Here is a 21,787-nt window from a genome sequence, read left to right on the forward strand (position 1 = left end):
CCATTTTTTAGCCAAGAACAAGGATAAATCAGTTTTGCAAGAACCCCTATCCCTCTATATCTGATCACCCTTGATATCTTATCAGGTTTCTCATCCTCCACCATTTCTCAGTTCATGTCTGATCTACCCTGGCCTGTCTTTAGCAAGAATCCTATTAGGTCAGTTTAGCCAGAATCTTCCTTACCCGTGATGTTCCCTCTTAGCACTTTTCCATCCACTGACCCCCACTCTGCTTCTTGGTGATAAATTCCCATTGCCCATGCCGTATTCAGAATTGAGCCCAATCTCTCCCCCACTGCAAAATCCCATTGCCTTGGTCTCTATACCTATTGTGATGGTCCTGAATAAAGGCTGCCTTACCTTTAACAAGTGTCATTGCTTAACAAGTGTCAATGACGCTTAACAAGTATCATTGCTTTAACAAGTGTCATTGCCTAATTTTTCTAATTATACAATAGTTTAATCCCATCTAGGATAGAGGAGGAGAAGGAGGGAAGCAATGTGGGTGTGTAGGAGGGCTGTGAAGAGAGGCGGCAGGAGAGGCCTAAGCTGAGAGGATCAGCTGCCTCTTCCCAAAGATTTTTCTTCTGACTTTGCATTCCAACCTATCCTAGGGGTCTCTGTCCTATTTTCACAGCTGGAAAGAAGAAAGAAATTTCCCATAGTCCGTTGGACTTCTTGGCAGCCTTGGAGGATGGAGGAGATAGATCCTCAGAGCCACCTCACGGGAGGGAGTTTTGACAAACAGAAGTCAGCGGTCCCACCCCCAAGTTCTCCTCATTTGTATTTGCCAGTGTCAGCCAAGTCCCATGGCTTGTTAATAAGCCTCAGATCATGGGCAGTCCTTTCGCGTGGAGTCTGATTTTCTGAGGCAGCTCTCTCCACAAGTGGCTTTGGAACTCCATTACTCAGGCCGCCCCACTGTGAGGAAGCCTGGCTAAGGCTGTGAGACAGCTGGGGGTGATGGCACACAGGGCGGGCCCTTCCTGGTGCCCGGGGCGGCCAGGTCCCCTTGTCCCCCCTGTGTCAGGGCTCCCGTGCTTCCTCGCCCTTCTCTCCTAACATCTAAGGCAGGAGGCAGGGCCTTCTCGCCCCCCGCCATAATATAACCTGCCACCAGGAGGCGCTGTTCTACAGGGCCGAGGGTGGGGAGCTTGGAGGAGAGAGCACGACCACCTGCTGCTGCTGCAGGATGTTGCCCTTGATTCTAGGCAGAGACAGGAGGCATCAGACAGCTGTGACAGCCATGGAGCTCCCCTACCACTTCTGAGCCAGAGGGAAGACTTTGGAGAAGCAGAAGCCCAAAGACACTGCTGGGAGATTGGTTTGTGCTCTGGGAGAACCCTAGGTTGTGTTTCCCGTGTACAAGCCACCGATCTTGTGGAAGGTACCACCACTCCCAGCCCCGCTTGGCTGAGGGCTGCGGGCCACGGGTTTTCAGGACCGTGCCTGTGGATGGAGGCTGTGGACTCAAGTGCGGCTGGCCCGGGACTTTCACAGGGCGCAGGGCGGGCTAGGGGAAGGCCCAGCTGTGAACTGATAAGGGGGTTTTACAGTCTAAGCCAGCACTTCTTCCCCTTTCACAGGCAAACGTGACATTCTTTTTCAGCACCTGTACTCACCCAGCTGCATCAAGGCGGACCAGACTTGTCCAACTCACAGCCCCAAAAGTCAGGGGAGAATAAAGCACAGTGGCTGATTTTAGCATTTTTAAAATAGAAATGTGAGTCAGCACCTGATGGACCTCACAGATCCCTGCTATGCCACGAGGGCTGCTGACTGGCCTTAAAAGCTCAGGGTGGCCCGGGGAGCTCTCAGAGCAGGCCTGCTTCTCACAGCTGAGCCGCTCAGTGCTGGGGGCTGGTGTTGAGTGGGTGGGAACCAGCCAGGTTCCCCGTGGAGTCTGTGCAGGAGGCTCTGGAGGGTCTGGGGTAGATTCCCTGGGGAGAGACTTCTGTCATTTGCTTTCCTCCAAGGCAGCCTCAGGGTCTAGCCGGCAAGTGGTCACTTTCCTACAGAAACATGCTATCCTCCTGTTCTATCAGATAAGGAGTGCAGAATGAAGAGGTTGGGTGGAACCCTGGCCTTGGAGTCTGGAGACTAGGATTTTACTCTTGACAAAGCACATTATATAGATAGGGATATTGTCCTCCAATTTTCCTTTCACTTCCTTAATTAATATTGTTATCAATACTATTATTGATGTATTGAACTCCTGCCATCTTCCAGGCACTGTGCTGAACACTTCACCAAACACTAGTGCATTAAGTCCTCACAACTCTATGAAAGAGGTACTCTTATTCCTATATGCACATGGGGAAACTGAGCTTTCAGGAGGTTGAGAAAGTTTTCCAAGGTCACCAAACAGGATGACTTTGGACCCAGTCTGTTAATCATCCCCCTCGAGAGCACCATTGATCAAAATGGACTTGACCATATTCCTCTTTGGACTGGTTACTTAGGAAAAAACAGAAAAATTATTTAACAATTGTTTAAAACCAACTCTAAGTTTCTTTGGCTATCTCATTATATAAGAGAGGTCTCACCTCTTTGGCTCCCACCCAGCTCCACTATGGAAACACAGGCTGTAAATTTTTATAGCCCAAATCCTAGTGTCCACCACTTTCTGTGCTCTAGTCCCACTAGATGCTCTTGGCCCTGCCACTCCTGGCTCCCCGGCCTTAGTGAGTTTGGGAAACATCCCTCCAGTTCAACCTTGGCACCTTCCCTTGGACACACATTAGGTATTATTTCTCCTTCACCTGAAGGCTTTGTAGCTATTGAAAGGCAAGGCATCTCTTGATGTGAGCCTTGAAGGACAGGTTGCATTGGGTAGGCAGAGAGATGCTGGTAAGGCGTATATTGTCTAAGGGTCTGGAGGTGGGGTATAAGGGGTATACAAGTCATAGAGTTGGGGATAGGCAGAACCCAGAGAGGGGAGAAAACTGGCCTGAGATAGAAGACCTTGCAAGGGAGAAGGAGGGTAGGAGCCTGGATGGTGTGAAATGCTAGAGGTGCATGGCTGGAATGGAGGGGGCGGGGCACCAGGCTTCAGATGCTTCTGGGTGCAGATGCAGATTTTCAGGATGTACAACATGGAGCATCCCCAAGGCAACTGTGTTGAGAGCCTGCGAGGCAGGTGAATGTGGATCCTCTACCCCCTCTCCTGACTGAGTTCACCAAGGAACAAGCTTTGTAAACTATTTGAGGGTAGGGGCTGTGATTATTTACTCTCATATCCTCAGAACCTGGTGTTGAGGTTGGTGCTTTGTAGGCACTCAGGGACTTTCAAATGAATGAAGGGAGGGAGGGAGGAAAGAAGGATGGGTCCATAGTAGGACCTGGTGATAGGCTGGGAGCTCCAGGCAAATGTCAACCAATCCCTCTCCTGGGTCAGCTCCCAGGGGCTCACCCTTCTTTGCATTTCCAGCTCTCATGAGGTCATTGTGCACAGGAAAGCTCTCTCCTCTAATCTCCTCTGATCCTACTGCACCAGAGAAATCAAGCCAGAATTCAACAAAGTCTCAGTCCAGATAAACAAGACAAAAGAAATAAGATTTGAGTAGAAGATCTCCTTCAAGGGAAAGTTGCTGTGTTTGTCCAAGACCTTTGTCCCATCCATGTATCATCTCCCAAGTAAACACTTCTTGTTCACCTGTTCATTAGATTTCAAGTGCAGTCCCTGGCCTGTAAGTCCCTACAATGATAAGTTTCTCTTATCATTGCACATTCTTCATCAGGAGGATGCCAGAGGAGCTCAGCCAACAGTTCCTCATCAGTAGCAGATTCTTCAGAATCTTGGGCACTACACAGATGCCCTTGAGGTCTTTGAATAAAGGCTGATTTTTAGAAAATACATTAAGACGGAACTTAAAAACAATAGATTGACTAATTATAATCCAAAGACGAGTGTGCCTCTAACCACAATTTTCATTTATTTTTAAATGTTTCCTTCATGGCCTTTCTTGTGGCTCACCCTATGCAGTTTGTGTATTTGTTGACAACTCTATGTGTTTTTAATATGGTTTTTGCCAAACTTGGTTTTTCCGAGACCGTCTTTTCTCAGAGGCTCAGTTTTACCGTCCTATCTGCAGTCGGCTACTTTCGGTGGCAGAAGAGGCCACATCTGCTTCCTGTAGGCCCTCTGGGCAGAAGCATGCGGTGGTGTCTCCTCCTGATCTGGGCCCAGGGGCTGAGGCAGGCTCCCCTCGCCTCAGGTAAGGCCTGAAACCCAGCAGAGCAGCAGGGAGGAAAAACAAGGCTAAGCTTGGTTGGAGACTTGGGTGCTTGTGTAGGGAAGACTCCAAGAGCATGCCACAGCTGCTTGAGAGAAAGAAATTGCAACTTTTAGAGTCCTGTGTACTCTTATTTAAGAAAGGACAATCTCTGAGAATGAGGTGGGGTTCTGTTTTTGGTGGCAGATGAAGGACTTTGCAGACTTTCGGGGTTGGAGGAGCCTGACTGGCCAGCACAAGAAGGAGCAGGAGAAGAAGAAGGGCTGGGCAAGAGGCATTGCCCGTTTGCTTTTAGAAGCTCATTCCTGCTCCAGCTTCTTTTCTGTTGCCTTTCAGGAACTTTCCAGGAAAACATTATAAGTTCTCTGTGAATTGAAAATGCCTTTTCAGAGATTCCAGAGGTTCTACCACTAGAGACTGATTTTTTGTTAAATTTATTTCTTCTATATTAAAAATCAGAGTCAAATATTTCTGAGGGAGGGGAACACAAATATTTAAAAACTGTGGTATAAATTAGTTTTTATGTTGCTTTCTGAACTATCTGAGGATGGAGCTGTGCCCAGGGTTGCTGGGGAGAGGTTAAGTGCTGAGAGGGTGGCTATGCCTGGGAGAAGCAGGGTTTCCTGCTAAGCTTCCTTGGCTATTGGATTTCTTGGCTTTCCTGAAGGTTTTTTCAGGCACTGCAAATGACAATCAACCAAACAGCAAGGTTTTATTTCAAAGGATAATGCATCCAGCATAGAACTAGGCTGCAGGAAGAAACATAAAAACAAAACAAAATAAAAACAGAAGAGGTGGTATCAGCTGACAAGGGCTTATATTCTAAGTGGGTAGACAAAATAGGCCTATGAAAATAACAAGCTGGCCATGAAGCTACATAGCAGAATATGCGAGGGGGCAACGTGCTAAGTTGTGTAGTCATAAGCCAGGCATTTAGTAAGGTGCTAATTATACAATACAGGCAGTGAATGTGAAAGGAAAAGGGAGATTGAGATGGGCTGGGGTCTTCTAGGAGGCGGGGAGGGAGTGCAGCCTTGACAAGCCTCCCTGTGGGCGAGGTGTAAAGAGGGGCAGAAGTCAGCTCTGGAAGCATAGGGCAGTGGGTGGGGAGGAGATGGGCTGGGCTGGGCTGGAGTAGAGATGTGTGGAGAAGGGTGAGAAGACTGGAAAGACAACCTGAATGGGGGACTGGGAGCCTTGAATAACAGGCATGGAGAGGAGCGTCTCTTGAAATGGAAGAAACAGGAAATAATTACAGCCTCTATGGAGGAGCAACAGGATGGACTGGAGAAACTATCATTCCAAAATCCAATTGGGGCCTCAAAGGCCCTTAGATTTTTCTAGGAAGGTTGAAGGCCAGCTGCTGACCCAGGACTCACATGTGCTTTGTCCTCTTCCCTAGGAATGATGACAGGCACAATAGAAACAATGGGGAACATTTCTGCAGAGAAAGGTGGCTCTATCATCTTACAATGTCACCTCTCCTCCACCACGGCACAAGTGACCCAGGTCAACTGGCAGCAGCAGGACCAGCTTCTGGCCGTTTGTAATGCTGACTTGGGGTGGCACATCTCCCCATCCTTCAAGGATCGAGTGGCCCCAGGCCCTGGCCTGGGCCTCACCCTCCAGTCGCTGACCACGAACGATACAGGGGAGTACTTCTGCATCTATCACACCTACCCTGATGGGACTTACACTGGGAGAATCTTCCTGGAGGTCCTAGAAAGCTCAGGTATTCCTGCTGGAGCAAGTTGGTGGATAAACCTCTCCCTCTAGCATAGAAAATGCAATCCTGAAACACTGCACAGCAGGGCTTCTCAATTCGGGATCACATTTGAATCACCTGAGGAGATTTTAAATCATACTGATGCCGAGGCCTCACCCAGACCAATTCAATCAGAATCCCTAATAGCAGAGCTAAACAAGGGTAGGGTCTAAAAGCATTTCCAGGTGATTCTAATGGGCAGCCAATACTGAGAACCACTGTTCTTATGTAAGAAGCACATCTTACCTATATTTCCTAGGAAGACCAGTTGATGAGGTCATATGCAAAAGTTCCCATTTATTGGTTTAGTATAATTGTGCAAATTAGAATTAACCCCTAAGTGTATAAAGATTAGAGCTGGTTAAAAACAAAGCACAGCCTGTGCTAAGTTTAATTGTACAATAATTTACATTTGTGTGGTACTTCCAAGTTTCCAAAATGCCCTCATATCCGTTATCCACCTGTACATTTAAACCAATTCCCAGAGGTTAGAAAAGGATTCTTATCTTATTTGAGAGACAGTATAGCACCATGGTTAAAAGCTCAGACTCTGACACCAGACAGTCTGGGTGCAAATCCTGGCTCTGCTGTTGCCCTCAGACAGGATTTCTTAGCTTCTCTGTGTATCAGTTTTCTCATCTGTGAAAGGAGGATGAATATAAGACCTTATGCGATGCTAATGTAGGATTAAATTCCCTACTACAAGAAAATGGTCTTAGAACAATGCCTGGAACATGGTAAGTGCTGTATAAGTGTTAACTATTAGTATGATTCCCATTTGTTTGATGCAGGCAGAAGCTGGAGCTTGGAGTTGCTCAGAGTGGTAGAGCTGATTTTAACACAGATGTTTTTGTTCTACTAAACTGCATCCTCAGAACTCCTATTTACTGCTGTCAGTTATGTTGAAGATTAAGTTATATGGTTGCAAAATATGTGTAAACTGAGAAGATAAAAGGTTACCTTAAAGTTTCCTTTCAAATGCTACTTCTTTTTTTTTTTTGAGACGGAGTTTCGCTCTTGTTGCCCAGGCTGGAGTGCAATGGCGCAATCTCAGCTCACTGCAACTTCCGCCTCCTGAGTTCAAGTGATTCTCTCCTGCCTCAGCCTCCCGAGTATCTGGGATTACAGGCGCCCACCACCATGCCCGGCTAATTTTGTATTTTTAGTAGAGACGGGGTTTCTTCACATTGGTCAGGCTGGTCTCAAACTCCCGACCTCCAGTGATCTGCCCGCCTCAGCCTCCCAAAGTGTTACTTCTTAATTGATTTCACATAGGCGAAACAAAGACCGGTTAAGAGCTGAGGCTCTGGAATTGCACTGTCTGGGGTTGACTATTGCAGTTGACCCCACGAAGTCTGGGTAAATTATGTACTTTTTTTCTCAGTTTTCTTGTCGATAAAATGTGGCAAATAATTTCATGAGCTGATACAAGTAAGGTCTTACAACAGTGCTAGATAGGTAATAAGCTGAACTTCATAAGGGCTAGTTTTTATGCTATTTATTGGTTCATGGTTAGAGGAGGCCTGGGACAATAAGCAGGGCAGGGGACCTAGATTCTGGCAAAGTAACCAAGTGATGGCCTTGACCATTCTGGGCTCTTTACCCCAGTGTCATATGCCAGAAGACCCGTCACCAGACGGCAGGACCGGGAACGGGGAGGGAGTTCATCAGGCAGAAGGCCCCTGTGGAGTGGTAGTACCAGCAACTGACGACCAAATGGGAGCTATGTCTGGTTGCTAATCTCCAGGCCAGGCCATTCATGGATCGGTGGTCCTGACATGCACACTCCTCCCCAAGACCACAGTGGCACGGCTATTTCCCAGCCTGAACCTGGGGAAATGAAGGTGCAAATTTCTTCTCTGTGGCTCATGGACCCCTGGGGAGAGAGATCAGAAGATGTTCTATTGGACCCCTGTGCAGCCTCCCCACAAAGCCTGTATGTTTCCACCCTTTTGCCATTGCAGACTCCAGGGAACACCATCGGTCACTTGGCTCTTCCCTCTTGTTTCCCAAGCGGTCAGTTGCTTATGTGGAATGCAAACTCTCCTTAATTACTTGCATTAGCACCAACCCTGGCTTCTTTTTGAACCTAATCTCAAACCTTAGTCCAAGTCCCTATCCTAATACTATCTGTAATATTTAAGCTATTCCTAACCTTAATGCTAAAATTGTACTTAACCCCAAAGTTAACCTGGTTAATAGGCAGAAGTTTTAAGTAACCCTTATACAGAGTCCGCCCCTTCCCCACCCTGCATGTAGTGATGTCATGCTTACTCAGGGCTGCTTCTGCTTCAAAGACCTTGATATCTTTGTTCTATGACCATAACTGTGAATGGAGACATTGGTGCTTTTATTTCAAACCAAAAATTCCTAATGAAATTGATATATCTAATATCCCAAGTTCCACTGTGGTCCCAATTGTATCTCGAACTTATCCTTAAACCTAACCAAACTCATTATCATAATCTTCCCTAAACCTCAACATGCTTTTCACTCCATCTATCTTCATCTGTCCCCAAGGTGTAAGAGAACCCAGGCCTAACCCTGTCTCCAATCTGGCTCTGTCCCCAAACTGATCATATATCCTTTCCTGGTTTTATGGATAGCCCTCTGCAGCCCCTCTTACCTGCTGCAGTGTGTTCTCTATGACCCCTTTGCTTTCCATCTGTCCTCTTTCCTCCAGAGCTAACTGTATAGCTATGGCTAACCAGGAGCCGTCCTGGCCAACTGTGACTGAGTCCCTCAAGGCAGGAGGAACGTGTTCTGGGGAATTTGAATTGTGCGGGCACCACCCTTGTCTTATGGATTGGATTCCTAAGCCATCTTTTAGCAACCCAGACCCTTAGTTAGAGGGATGAGATGTGAGGCTTCTGCCACATCCTTTGAAGACTCCCCTGGATACCTGAGCCCTGCCTGAGCTGCTGGGGCAGCCTGGAAACCCACCTACAGCGCAGCATGCACGGGGGTGATGGTGTTCTTTTTCTCACGTTCTTCTTGGGTCAGATCTTACCCATCTCTTCAAAACTCCCTTCCTGCATCTTCTTGCTTCCACTTACATGTTATCTCTTAATGAAATTCACTAGTTCATGATTTCACTTATGCCACAAATATTTACTGAGCATTCACTATGTGTCAGATGCTGAGAAAACAGCAAAGGATAAGAGTCCAGAGCCTCATGCCCTCCAGGGTTTCACAGCCTAGCTGGAAATAAGTGTTATAGGCTTAAGGGAAAAGGTTACATGCTTTTTTTCATTTTTGTAATTTAATGTTAATTTTATTTTAATTTTGAATTAAATATTTTTATTGATATGATTTCATATTTGAAGTTCAATAAAAGAAAATATTCACTTTCTGAGTTTTTTTCTGGAACTACTATTTGTTTCATTTCATGATTACCAAAAATGATTTTGTCAAATAGAAGAAAGGAATGTTAAAATGACCTGCTCTGGTATCGAATACACAAGGTACACCACTGCTGAAAATATCAGTCGTTGATTTCATGATGGGCCAGATGGATACTCCGCTGTTCAAAGTGTTGGGCTTAGCGGCTCCAGTCCCATGGTTACACAAAGGGCTTGGCCGATCCTCCCCTCTCTGCCGTGAAGCTCAGGCTGCCCTGGGGAAATCAGCTTCACTTCTGGCTTCTGCCACTCATCTCTGTTTTGTCCTCCCTCTAGTGGCTGAGCACAGTGCCAGGTTCCAGATTCCATTGCTTGGAACCATGGCCGCGACGCTGGTGGTCATCTGCACAGCAGTCATCGTGGTGGTCGCGTTGGCTAGAAAGGTAATGGCTCCGGCTGCCCACCGCAGTCATGGGCACCCCCACGTCTGGCACCCGGGTCCTTTCAGGTTCTCTTTCCACTCAGAGAGAGACCCAGATGTGATCTTCCCGAGTGCTCTTTGTGCCTTTTTCCTGGCATTTGTTCTGCCTATTAGTGCAGTTATTTATGCTCTTCCCTTGTCCCTTTCATAGGGAGGGACCCCCTGGACAGCTGGACCTGTTTCCTACCCATCTTGCTGTCATTTGTAACTCCTGGTTTCTGCTTATCCCTTAAGCCACTGCTCTGAGAGTTTAATTTATCTACTATGATTTTGATGCATCGTGGGCATCTATATATGCTAGAGCTTTCTGCACATTAGCTCTTTTGATTATTACAACCCTCTGGTAGTGCTAGGTTACCCAGCATGTCTGTAGAATGAGAAATAAACACTCCAAAAATGTAGGGTTAGGCCAGGAGCTGTGGCTCACACCTCAGGAGCCACAGATATGGCTGCTGCTATTGGGAAAGTCAATGATCTGTAATATTTTCATTTGTGTGTTGGCTATCACAATAGACATAATTCCACCCACTCGGGAGACTGTGGCGGGAGGATCACTTGACTCTAGGAGTTCAAGGCTGCAGTGAGCCATAGCTCACTGCACTCCAGCGTGGGCAACAGAGCAAGACTCTATCTCTAAAAAAAAAAAAAAAAAAAAAAAAAAATTGGTAGTAAAGTGGGCATGGCAAGATCAGCAGGTTGTAAATCCTCTGTTTAGCTTAAGAGCTTATGTGGCTGAAAGAGTAATGAATGGGGAATTGAAAGATCTAGTTTCTAGTTTTGGCACTGAGTGTATGCTTTTAGGAAAGTTACTTAATCTTTCAAGGTCTTCATTTCCTTATATATAAAATGGGGATTTGTCTTAGTCTATTTTCTGCTGCTGTAACAGAATACAATTATTGGGAAATTTATAAAGAAAAGAAGTTTATTTGGCTCATGGTTCTGGAGGCTGGGAAGTCCAGGAGCATGGTGCATTTGGCGAGGTTCATCCCACGGCAGAAGGCATCATGTGATGAGTGCGTGCCTGTGTGAGAGAGAGAGAAATGAGGCCAAACTCATCCTTTTAATTAGGAACTTACTCCCGTGATGCCTAACCCACTCCTGAGATAATGGCGTTAATCCCTTCATGAGGGCAGATCTTCATGGCCTAATCACCTCTTAAAAGCATTACCACTTAATACTATTACAATGGTAATTAAGTTTCCAACACATGGCCTTTTGGGGGACACATTAAAACCATAGCTGTATTATAATTCGGCTTGGTCTATATCATAGAGTTGTGATGAACAAGTGGCATATTTCCTGTAAAATCTTTATAAATAATGAAGAATTATATCAGTGAAATTTATGTCATCAGCTACTGGTGTTGATTGGGAGGAGTGAAAGAATTTCCACTCCTTGTTTTGTCTGATCTCTTGGGCCCTTTAAGTCAGCTCAGCCCAGGTCACCTTAATTCAAGTCACCACATAAATATTTTGGGAAACACAAGTTTGTAATTTCTACCTTTACCCCAGACCCTCCACCTGAGATCCTAACCCACTTTCCCTCCAACTCTAATTCCATTCAATTAACAACTCAATTCTGCAGCCTGGTTGAACTGCAGTGGCTGAGATATGGCTGGTGCTATTGGGAAAGTCAATGATCTATAATATTTTCATTTATGTGTTGGCTATCACAATAGACATAATGAGGAAATGAACCCTCTATGGGAAGGTGAGGACAAGAGAAATGATTGAATAGAAGGGGGAGGTGAAGAAGATGAAAGTTGATCTCTTAGCTGGGAAGGGAGCTGCTGTGGTGGTTGGTGAACAGGTTCTCTGCTGTTAGCAGTGTCCTGATGGTCTGGAATAAAAGAATCAAAGGCTCTTTAGAAGGAGCTGAACAACTTTTCCTGTTAAGGATTCAAGCCTGGTTAATTTTCATTCTGGGCACCTGGACTAACTTTGGTCATCTGGAGGGTAGAGAAAGAGAAAAAGGTGAAGAGACCTATTGAGTCCTGTTGCTCCCTTTCTACAGTGTTTGATTCCCCAGCCCTCTCTGACATTTCCACTGCTTCCTGTGTAGTGTGGGTCCTCTCTGCATCTTTCCTGTGCTTTGGCTATAGTTGTCAGTCTTCTGTCTCTCTCTCCTTGCTCAAAGCATTTTATAGTTGCATTATTCAGGGTTCCAGCAGGGAACACGTAGTACTCAAACTGGGTTGTTTGAAGACAGTTTAATAATAGGATTTCCAGAAGTCTAGTAGGATGTAAGGACACCACAAGGAGGAATAGCAAGGTGTTGTAACCATTCCTAGTTCTTCAAAGGGTAGGGGAGGGGCTAATTATTGGAGCCTGGAAGGAGAGAGTTATGTGGAGGGGTCTCCTTCAGAAGTGCTGTAGTCTTTGCTGGAGGGTCACAACCAGTCCAAGGGCACCCTGCAGAAAGAACAAAGGGAACTACATACCCTCATCTCATTCCTCTCCCCATTCCCCTACTGTTGCTTTGCACTGGCTGACCTCAAACTTAGGATGGAGGATAAGGGGACTCATTAATGTAGTACATTTAGTACAGTCTTCATAGGGCACAGAATATGGTGGAGAAGGTTAGAGAGCAGAGCCAAGAGGCAAATGGCTGGTATCCATTCAAGTAGTGCTCATAGACATGAACACTGGACAAAGGATCTTGACCTTCTGCAGGGTTGGCTGGCTTCAGCCTTCTCTCTTGTAGTCTTGACCTCTTTTGATTATGTATGTAAGCAATACCCTTGGCTGCCCAGCTGTATCTCTCCTGGGCACACTGTGCTCTATTAACCATTTTAATATCCCCATGGATCAGGCTTTCTTGGCTCCCACTGAAGTAATTACATCCATTTTGTTTCTTTAAGTGCTGCTATCTGTTCTGTACTATTTTGGGATCTCCTCATCCTCATTGCTACTAGGGATCCAGTTCTGTAAAAGCATCTCCTATTTTAGCCCTAGCCTATAGAGGAGAGATACCACCAAACTTCTCAGTGATGCTGGAGCTCCCCTAGCACATTCTTTTCCAGCTTAGTAAGAGGGATATTCTTTTTCTTTTTCCTTTTTCCCCTTTATTGTTGCTATTATCTTAAGAGATGTTCTCTGGATCTTCCCTAGAAAAGTCAATATAATCAGCTATTGGATTTTGGAAATTATTCAGTACAGGGATTGGCAAAATTTCTCTGTAAAGAGGCAGATAGTATATCTTTTTGGGTTTGTAGGTCATATGGTCTCTGTTGCAACAATTCAACTCTGCCATTATAGTGTGAAAGTGCTATAGATTATATATAAATGAATGACTATGACTCTGTTCCAACAAACCTTTATTTATAAACACTAAAATGTTAATTTCATATAATTTTTATGTGTAATAAAATATTAGTTTTTCTTTCTATAAATTTTTATGTTTTAATTTTTTATATATTTTTTATTTCAATAGGTTTTTGGGGAATAAGTCCTTTAGTGGTGATTTCTGAGATTCTGGTGCACCCATCACCCGAACAGTGTACACTGTACCCAGTGTGTAGTCCTTTATCCCTCAGCCCTCTCCCACTCTTTTCCCTGAGTCCCCAAAGTCCATTAGTCCCTTGTATCATTCTTAACTCCTTTGCGTCCTCATAGCTTAGCTCCCACTTCTGAGTGAGAACATACAATGTTTGGTTTTTCATTCCTGAGTTACTTCACTTATAGTGGTGGTTTCCAATTCCATCCAGGCTGCTGCAAATGCCATTATTTTGTTCCTTTTTATGGCTGAGTAGTATTCCATGGTGTGTGTGTATATATATATATATATATACACACACACACACACATACACACACACACACACAGACACACTACAATTTCTTTATCCACTCATTGATTGATGGGCATTTGGTCTGGTTCCATATTTTTGCAATTGCAAATTGTGCTGCTTTTTGTATAATGACTTCTTTTCCTCTGGATAGATACCCAGTAGTGGGATTACTGGATTAAATCGTAGTTCTACTTTTAGTTCTTTAAGGAATCTCCACACTGTTTTCCATAGTCGTACTAGTTTACATTCCCACAAGCAGTGTAAAAGTGTTCCCCTTTCACCACATCCATGCCAACATCTGTTTTTTTTTATTTTTTGATTAAGGCCATTCTTACAAGAGTAAGGTGGTATTGCATTTTGATTTGCGCTTCCCTGATAATTAGTGATGTTGAGCATTTTTTCATATGTTTGTTGGCCATTTGTATATCCTTTTCTGAGAATTGTCTTTTTATGTCCTTAGCCCACTTTTTGATGGGATTTGTTTTTCAGCTGATTTGTTTGAGTTCCTTGTAGATTCTGGATATTAGTCCTTTGTTGGATATATAATTTACAAATATTTTCTCCCAATCTGTGGGCTGTTTACTCTGCTGATTATTTCTTTTGCTGTGCAGAAGATATTACTTTTTAAAACTATTTTTGTTTTAAAAAAACACTTCAAATATAAAAGCCATCTTTAGTTCAAGGGCTGTGAAAAACCAGCAGTGGGCCATATTTGACCCACAAAACTCAGTTTGCCATTTCTGATTTAGTAGGTTTATTCCTGACCCGCAAAACTCAGTTTGCCATTTCTGATTTAGTAGGTTTATTCTCTGAGCATTTTGTTCTCCTTTTCCATAGTTTGCCAAAGCAGTGTTGTCATCTCTATTGACAGCAGTATATCAGAATCATCTCCTGGGGCCCTTGTGAGGGTGTTAAATATTGAGCGTTCCAATATTGACACATTATCCCTCATCCAGTCTTATGTTCTACCCCCTACCACAATCCATCACCTTCAGAATTCATGTCTAGGCATCTTCTCCCAGTCCCTGCCAGTAGATGTTAGCCAGGTCCTTTAGTATATAACCTTTCTATTATCTTAGCAGACCCAGCACTTCCTCCATTAGCATGGGCTGAGATTTTATCCTAATTACGGGCCTGATGGACAGTAGGGGAGGCAGAGGCAGGGCCCAGCAGGGATTCTCTTCCATCAAGGGGAAGTGGGCCACTTCTGCAGCTCCAGATGGTATAAGAGAAGCAGGTGGTTCCTGGCTCTCAAATGCATCTTTCCAGAGATCCTCATTCCAAGTTTCAGGAGACTCCTCCTCTACTATCAAGATGCTAGCTTTGGCATAGAAAATTTACCTAGGCTTAGAATCAGCCTTCTTTAAAGTCCTGTCCCTCTTACAATTAGCTTATGTACCTGGTCTTCAGCTGTGGATAGATGAGTGTCTTTTAAATGCTGCCAAGGAGGAGCTTTAACTCTCACACTTTGAGTTGCTGATAGATCTGAGGCTGTCATTTTCTCACTTCAGTCCATCGGTGCAATTTAGCAAAAGTCAATTTTGAGTCCTAATATTAACTATTTACCCTATACTGTTGACCCAATTCCAGAGTTCTAACACTAACTATTTACCCTATACATCTCAAATGTTAGAGTCAGTGCACCAGCTCATAGTTCCCATCCATCTGTGTCCCATCTCATTTCACCACCAGTCATGGGGTTTGTGTTGCCATCTAGCAGGTGAGTGATCCCATTCCACAATCCTGTTCTTACAGGCTGCCTTCTAGGACTATTCCCAGCAGCAACTGTTTTAGATCAGGTCCCCGGAAATAGAGCCTGACATGCAAATTTTGGTGAGAGTGACTTATTGGGACAACTCTCAGATGAAAAGTAGTGAAGGAAGCAGTATAGGGAGGGCTAAGGGAACAAAGCTCAGCATGGATATGGTCTCAGCTGGAGACTTGGCTGAAGCAAGAATTGTACAGAGTGGGTTGAACCTTTCGGCAGGGAGCTGGCATTTTGGAAATCCACCTAGGTCAGTCATTACTTCTGGCTGCTCACCAGCGAGGGCCCAAGAGCAATTCTCCAGACAAGGGGCTGCTGTGAGCTCACAGCGTACACTCCCAGCATCTGGAAAATGGGAGTGCTGGTCAGGTAGAGAGATCTGAGCAGGAACTGTACATTAGTTATGGGTCTCCGGAGGGACAGAACCAATAGGAGCTATAGATGGTTGGATGGATGGATGGATGGATGGATGGATGGGTGGGTGGGTGGATGGATGGATAGATAGATAGATAGATAGATAGATAGATAGATAGATAGATAGACAGATATATAGATGAGGAGGGATTTGTTAGGGGAATTTGTTCAGGTGATTGTAAAGGCTGAGAATTCTCACCACAGGCTGTCTGCAAGCTGGAGACCTTGGGATGCTGGTAGCATGGCTCAGTTCAAGTCCAACAGCCTCAGAACCACTGAGGCTGTTGGTGTAATTCTCAGTCCAAGGCTAAGGGCCTGAAAACCCAGGGTCAGGAGCACTGGTTTAAGTCCTGGAGTCCAAAAGCCAGGGAGCCTGGTGTCCTGATGTCCAAGGACAGGATGAGAAGAGTGCGTCCCAACTCCAAAGAGAGAAAGTACAATTTTGCCTCTCTTCTGTTTTGGGAAAGGCGGGCCTCCAGGTGAGTGGATGGTGCCTGGCTACATTTAGAGTGTGTCTTACCCACTCACTTCACTCAGACTGACATGCCAATCTCCTTTGGAAACACCCTCACAGACACACCCAAAATGGGCTTTACTAGCTCTCTCAGCTCCCTTAATCCAGTTAAGATGATACCTAAAATTAGCTATGACAGGCACAACAGCATTCACTACAGACCTTGAGAGCCCATAGACTGTGTTATTTAGGAGCATGTTCTTTGGAATCAGACAGTCCTAGGTTTGGGTCCCAACTCAACCACTTGAGTAGCTGTACCACCTAACTTTGATGAACCTCAGTTTTCTCATCTGTAAAATGCTGATAATTATGGCATTGCCTTCATAAGGTCATGAGAAAACTTCAGTCAAATAATAATTACTGTAAGGCACTTAGCATTTTTCCTAGCATGTAAGCTGGAAAGGTGAGTGGGACCATCACAAGGGATGTTTTTGGGATCATCTCAATGGATGTTTTGGGGATCATCACAGTTTCTTGTGAGGAATGTAGTGAAATTATGGATTTTCTTCTTGGGCAAAATTTTCTATACAATTTGCAAATCCCCTGAAATCCAGCTGTGCATCTCAGGTTAAGCACCCTCCTATATACAGTGGAGCCATTGAAGAGTTTTAGGCAGAAATATGGACTGACACAACTTTTGTTTTTGAAAATCACTCTGCTGGTGACCATGTGGAGTTGGACTAGAAGTAAGAGGGAGTCCAGAGACAGTGAGGATGAAGCCCAGGTGTGAGAGAAGACATGGATATAGAGATGGAAAAGAGGGAGTAGATTTCAGAACTGCCTGGGATTAAAATTGGATGAAGTTTTACAGATAAATTGAGTTGAACATTAGCCTCCAGATTTCTGCTCAGCTGGTGCCATAAACCAGGGCAGTGAATATAGGGGCAGGAGTGGTTTGTTGGGGCAGGAATGTGATGGTGTCTTTTGAGACAAGTTGAGTCTGAGCTTGCCGTGGGTCATCAGGTGATGATGCCCAGTGGACAGGTGGACACCTGCATCTGGAGCTCAGGGCAGAAGCCTGGGCTAGTTTAGATAGAGATTTGGGCATCTTCAGAGGACAGATGGTGGTTGTAGATATAAGAAAGTAGATGCTCATGAAATCACTCAGAGAGCATGTTTAGCGTGAGAGAAAGCAGAGAGCAGAACCCTGGGGAACCCCACGGTTTGGGGAGCTGATGTGCAAAGAGAAAAGGGGCAGGCCTGGCTGAAGACAAAGGTGGGGGTTCAAAGGAGGAGAAGAAAATCAGGAGAGAGTGATGCCAAAGGATCCAGAGAAAGAGAACATTTCAGAAAGGAAGAGGTCGACAGAGTCAAGTGCAGTAAACAGTACAAGAAAATAGAGAATGGAAAGCTGCCTCACTAAGCTTAGTGAACAGGAAGTAACAAGGTGTGTGGCACGTGGTATATGTAGTAAGTGCAGTTTCCATGGACTAGTTAGCATTTAAATCTAGCTGTAACGCGGTTGAGAAATTAAGGGCTAAGGAACTGGTGTTGGTAAGAACATAAGTTTGCTGGTGTGCATGTGTGTAAGAAAGGAAGAGAGAGATCACAATAACTCTCAATATATGTCATATTGGGGAGTAACTGTTGAATAACATCCCCACATACTCACTTTGTAGTTTGTTTGTTTTTAGAAGAAAGCCCTCAGAATCCGTTCTGTGGAAGGTGACCTCAGGAGAAAATCAGCTGGACAGGAGGAATGGAGCCCCAGTGCTCCCTCACCCCCAGGAAGCTGTGTCCAGGCAGAAGCTGCACCTGCTGGGCTCTGTGGAGAGCAGTGGGGAGAGGACTGTGCCGAGCTGCATGACTACTTCAATGTCCTGAGTTACAGAAGCCTGGGTAACTGCAGCTTCTTCACAGAGACTGGTTAGCAACCAGAGGCATCTTCTGGAAGATACACTTTTGTCTTTGCTATTATAGATGAATATATAAGCAGCTGTACTCTCCATCAGTGCTGCGTGTGTGTGTGTGTGTGTGTGTGTGTGTGTGTGTGTGTGTTCAGTTGAGTGAATAAATGTCATCCTCTTCTCCATCTTCATTTCCTTGGCCTTTTTGTTCTATTCCATTTTGCATTATGGCAGGCCTAGGGTGAGTAACGTGGATCTTGATCATAAATGCAAAATTAAAAAATATCTTGACCTGGTTTTAAATCTGGCAGTTTGAGCAGATCCTATGGCTCTGAGAGACACATTCCTCATAATGGCCAGCATTTTGGGCTACAAGGTTTTGTGGTTGATGATGAGGATGGCATGACTGCAGAGCCATCCTCATCTCATTTTTTCACGTCATTTTCAGTAACTTTCACTCATTCAAAGGCAGGTTATAAGTAAGTCCTGGTATCAGCCTCTATGGGGAGATTTGAGAGTGACTAAATCTTGGTATCTGCCCTCAAGAACTTACAGTTAAATGGGGAGACAATGTTGTCATGAAAAGGTATTATAGTAAGGAGAGAAGGAGACATACACAGGCCTTCAGGAAGAGACGACAGTTTGGGGTGAGGTAGTTGGCATAGGCTTATCTGTGATGAAGTGGCCTGGGAGCACCAAGGGGATGTTGAGGCTAGTCTGGGAGGAGCAGGAGTTTTGTCTAGGGAACTTGTAGGAACTTCTTGGAACTGAAAGTCCCACAAAGAAGGCCCTGGCACCAAGGGAGTCAGCAAACTTCAGATTTTATTCTCTGGGCAGGCATTTCAAATTTCCTTTTGCTGTGACATACTCATCCATTAGACAGCCTGATACAGGCCTGTAGCCTCTTCCGGCCGTGTGTGCTGGGGAAGCCCCAGGAAACGCACATGCCCACACAGGGAGCCAAGTCGTAGCATCTGGGCCTTGATCTACCTTTTCTGCATCAATACACTCTTGAGCCTTTGAAAAAAGAACGTTTCCCACTAAAAAGAAAATGTGGATTTTTAAAATAGGGACTCTTCCTAGGGGAAAAAGGGGGGCTGGGAGTGATAGAGGGTTTAAAAAATAAACACCTTCAAACTAACTTCTTCGAACCCTTTTATTCACTCCCTGACGTCTTTGTGCTGGGGTTGGGGTAACTGAACTGCTTATTTGTGTTTAATTGCATTCAGGCTGGATCTTAGAAGACTTTTATCCTTCCACCATCTCTCTCAGAGGAATGAGCGGGGAGGTTGGATTTACTGGTGACTGATTTTCTTTCATGGGCCAAGGAACTGAAAGAGAATGTGAAGCAAGGTTGTGTCTTGCCCATGGTTAAAAATAAAGCATTGCCCTACTTCCTAAGACTTAGACTGGGGTTGACAATTGTTTTAGCAACAAGACAATTCAACTATTTCTCCTAGGATTTTTATTATTATTATTTTTTCACTTTTCTACCAAATGGGTTACATAGTTAGGAAGAATGAACTGAAATCTGTCCAGAGCTCCAAGTCCTTTGGAAGAAAGATTAGATGAATGTAAAAATGTTGTTGTTTGCTGTGGCAGTTTACAGCATTTTTCTTGCAAAATTAGTGCAAATCTGTTGGAAATAGAACACAATTCACAAATTGGAAGTGAACTAAAATGTAATGACGAAAAGGGAGTAGTGTTTTGATTTGGAGGAGGTGTATATTCGGCAGAGGTTGGACTGAGAGTTGGGTGTTATTTAACATAATTATGGTAATTGGGAAACATTTATAAACACTATTGGGATGGTGATAAAATACAAAAGGGCCTATAGATGTTAGAAATGGGTCAGGTTACTGAAATGGGATTCAATTTGAAAAGAATTTTTTTAAATAGAACTCACTGAACTAGATTCTCCTCTGAGAACCAGAGAAGACCATCTCATAGTTGGATTCCTGGAGACATGCGCTATCCACCACGTAGCCACTTTCCACATGTGGCCATCAACCACTTAAGATGGGGTTAGTTTAAATCAAGATGTGCTGTTATAATTGGTATAAGTACAAAATCACACTAGATTCTGGAGATTTAATATGAATAATAAGAATACTATTTCAGTAGTTTTGGTATATTGTGTGTCAAAAATGATAATATTTTGGATGTATTGGGTGAAATAAAATATTAACATTAGTTTCATGCTTCTTTTTATCTTTTGAACGTGGCTACTGGAAAGTCTAAAATTGCATATGTGGCCCTCATATTTCTATGGGACTGTGCTGCTCTAGTAGCTAAACCCAAGCCAAGCTGATACCCAGGGAGGGTGTCTATCTATGTCTATTAGTCTCCATTTCTTTTTCTTTCAAAATAGCGTTTGAGGAAGATTTTCCTGCTTATGATGTCTTTTGGGAAATATGCAGGGAAGCATCACAGAGAAGATTGAGGAAGGGGAACACTTAGTGCTGACAGGAAGCGATGCCAGGCTTTTCTGGGTCCCCTCGTGGATTCCCTAACAGGAGGAGTGAATAGACAAATCTATGAATGAGCATTCAAGGAGGAATACATTACCGATTCCCTGACCACATTCTAAGCCTGGGCGTACAAGTCTGATCTATAATCCTGAGAATTACACTAAACAAATGTGAGAAACTTTGAGTCATGGAGCTTTGAGATAGATGGTCTTCATGAGTGAACAGGACCTCACTATGCAATTTTATTTCATGCCTTTTCCCCTTTTCATTTCTCACCCCTGTGAGCCCCAGAAATGAGTCGTCATACACTCAGGTTCATTCAGATTCCATCAGTGCTGAGCTGGACAGGCAGGGAGGCTGGGTGTGAGGTCCACCAATGACAGCATTCTGGTGGGCACACCCCACCCCACAGAGAGGGGGCAATGGGCAGTGTGGCTGTCATTTGTGGGGTGTGAGTTTTGTTTAGTCTCCTGATTCTTTCAGGTGCTGCTTCATAGCTGTAACTGGTAGTTTCCCACACTTACTCCAAGTCACACCTGTCAAGAGGTACAGGGGAGCCTTTTGTGTGGCAAGAGCCTGAGCTTTCTGGAAGTCACAACGATATACTCAATGTTTGAGGTAATTTATTTGCATAAGGTAGTGTAGGACGATGCTATCCAATAGAACTTTCTGTAATTATGGAAATGCTCTATGTCTGTCCCATCCAGTATGGTAGCCATTAGCTGCATGTGGCTGTTGAGCACTTGAAATTTGGCTAATGTGACAAAGAAGCTGAATTTTAAATTTTATTTCATTGTAATTAACAAATTTAAATGTAAATAGCAACATGTGACTGGTGGCTAGTATATTGGACATCCCAATTCTAGTAATTGCCTTGCATATGGAGAAAACACAGACAGCTGTGTTTATAGGACATTGGATGGCTCGCCAGTTGTTATGCATTTGAAATGGCTACCACCAGGAAGAAACTTGAAGGTTCTCCTCTATTCTCCTGTATCCATCCTCTGATCGAGACAAACCATGAGGTTAAAGCAGGCTGTACATTTATTTATTTCAGGTTTTTTTAAAAAAAAAAATCTGAGGCAGCTAAGTGGTCCAGTTCACGTAAATAGGGCCAAAATTGTCAAGAAATTTGCAACTCATAGGGGTTATGCAGAAATAGACT

At 44.4% G+C, this 21,787-nt stretch overlaps 1 protein-coding gene across 1 annotated transcript; it reads left to right on the forward strand.

Moving 5' to 3' along the window:
- The first annotated feature begins 1,135 nt into the window (after positions 1–1,135).
- TIGIT (T cell immunoreceptor with Ig and ITIM domains) lies at positions 1,136–20,344 on the forward strand. The gene is made up of 4 exons (XM_063704074.1): positions 1,136–4,217; positions 5,638–5,967; positions 9,678–9,784; positions 17,939–20,344. Exons 1-4 carry the CDS (start codon positions 3,956–3,958, stop codon positions 18,173–18,175), a joined length of 936 nt encoding a protein of 311 aa, XP_063560144.1. The 5' UTR covers positions 1,136–3,955; the 3' UTR covers positions 18,176–20,344.
- Positions 20,345–21,787: the final 1,443 nt, after the last annotated feature.

The sequence above is a fragment of the Gorilla gorilla genome, chromosome 2 (genome assembly GCF_029281585.2).
Source record: "Gorilla gorilla gorilla isolate KB3781 chromosome 2, NHGRI_mGorGor1-v2.1_pri, whole genome shotgun sequence".
Classification (NCBI taxonomy): Eukaryota; Metazoa; Chordata; class Mammalia; order Primates; family Hominidae; genus Gorilla; species Gorilla gorilla.

Excerpts from the sequence above, each read along its gene's own strand:
- TIGIT (XM_063704074.1), top strand. The coding sequence starts at position 3,956 with ATGGCCTTTCTTGTGGCTCACCCTATGCAGTTTGTGTATTTGTTGACA. Across the intron at positions 5,968-9,677 it reads GGAGGTCCTAGAAAGCTCAG|TGGCTGAGCACAGTGCCAGG; the intron begins GTATTCCTGCTG and ends TCCTCCCTCTAG. Across the intron at positions 9,785-17,938 it reads TGGTCGCGTTGGCTAGAAAG|AAGAAAGCCCTCAGAATCCG; the intron begins GTAATGGCTCCG and ends GTTTGTTTTTAG.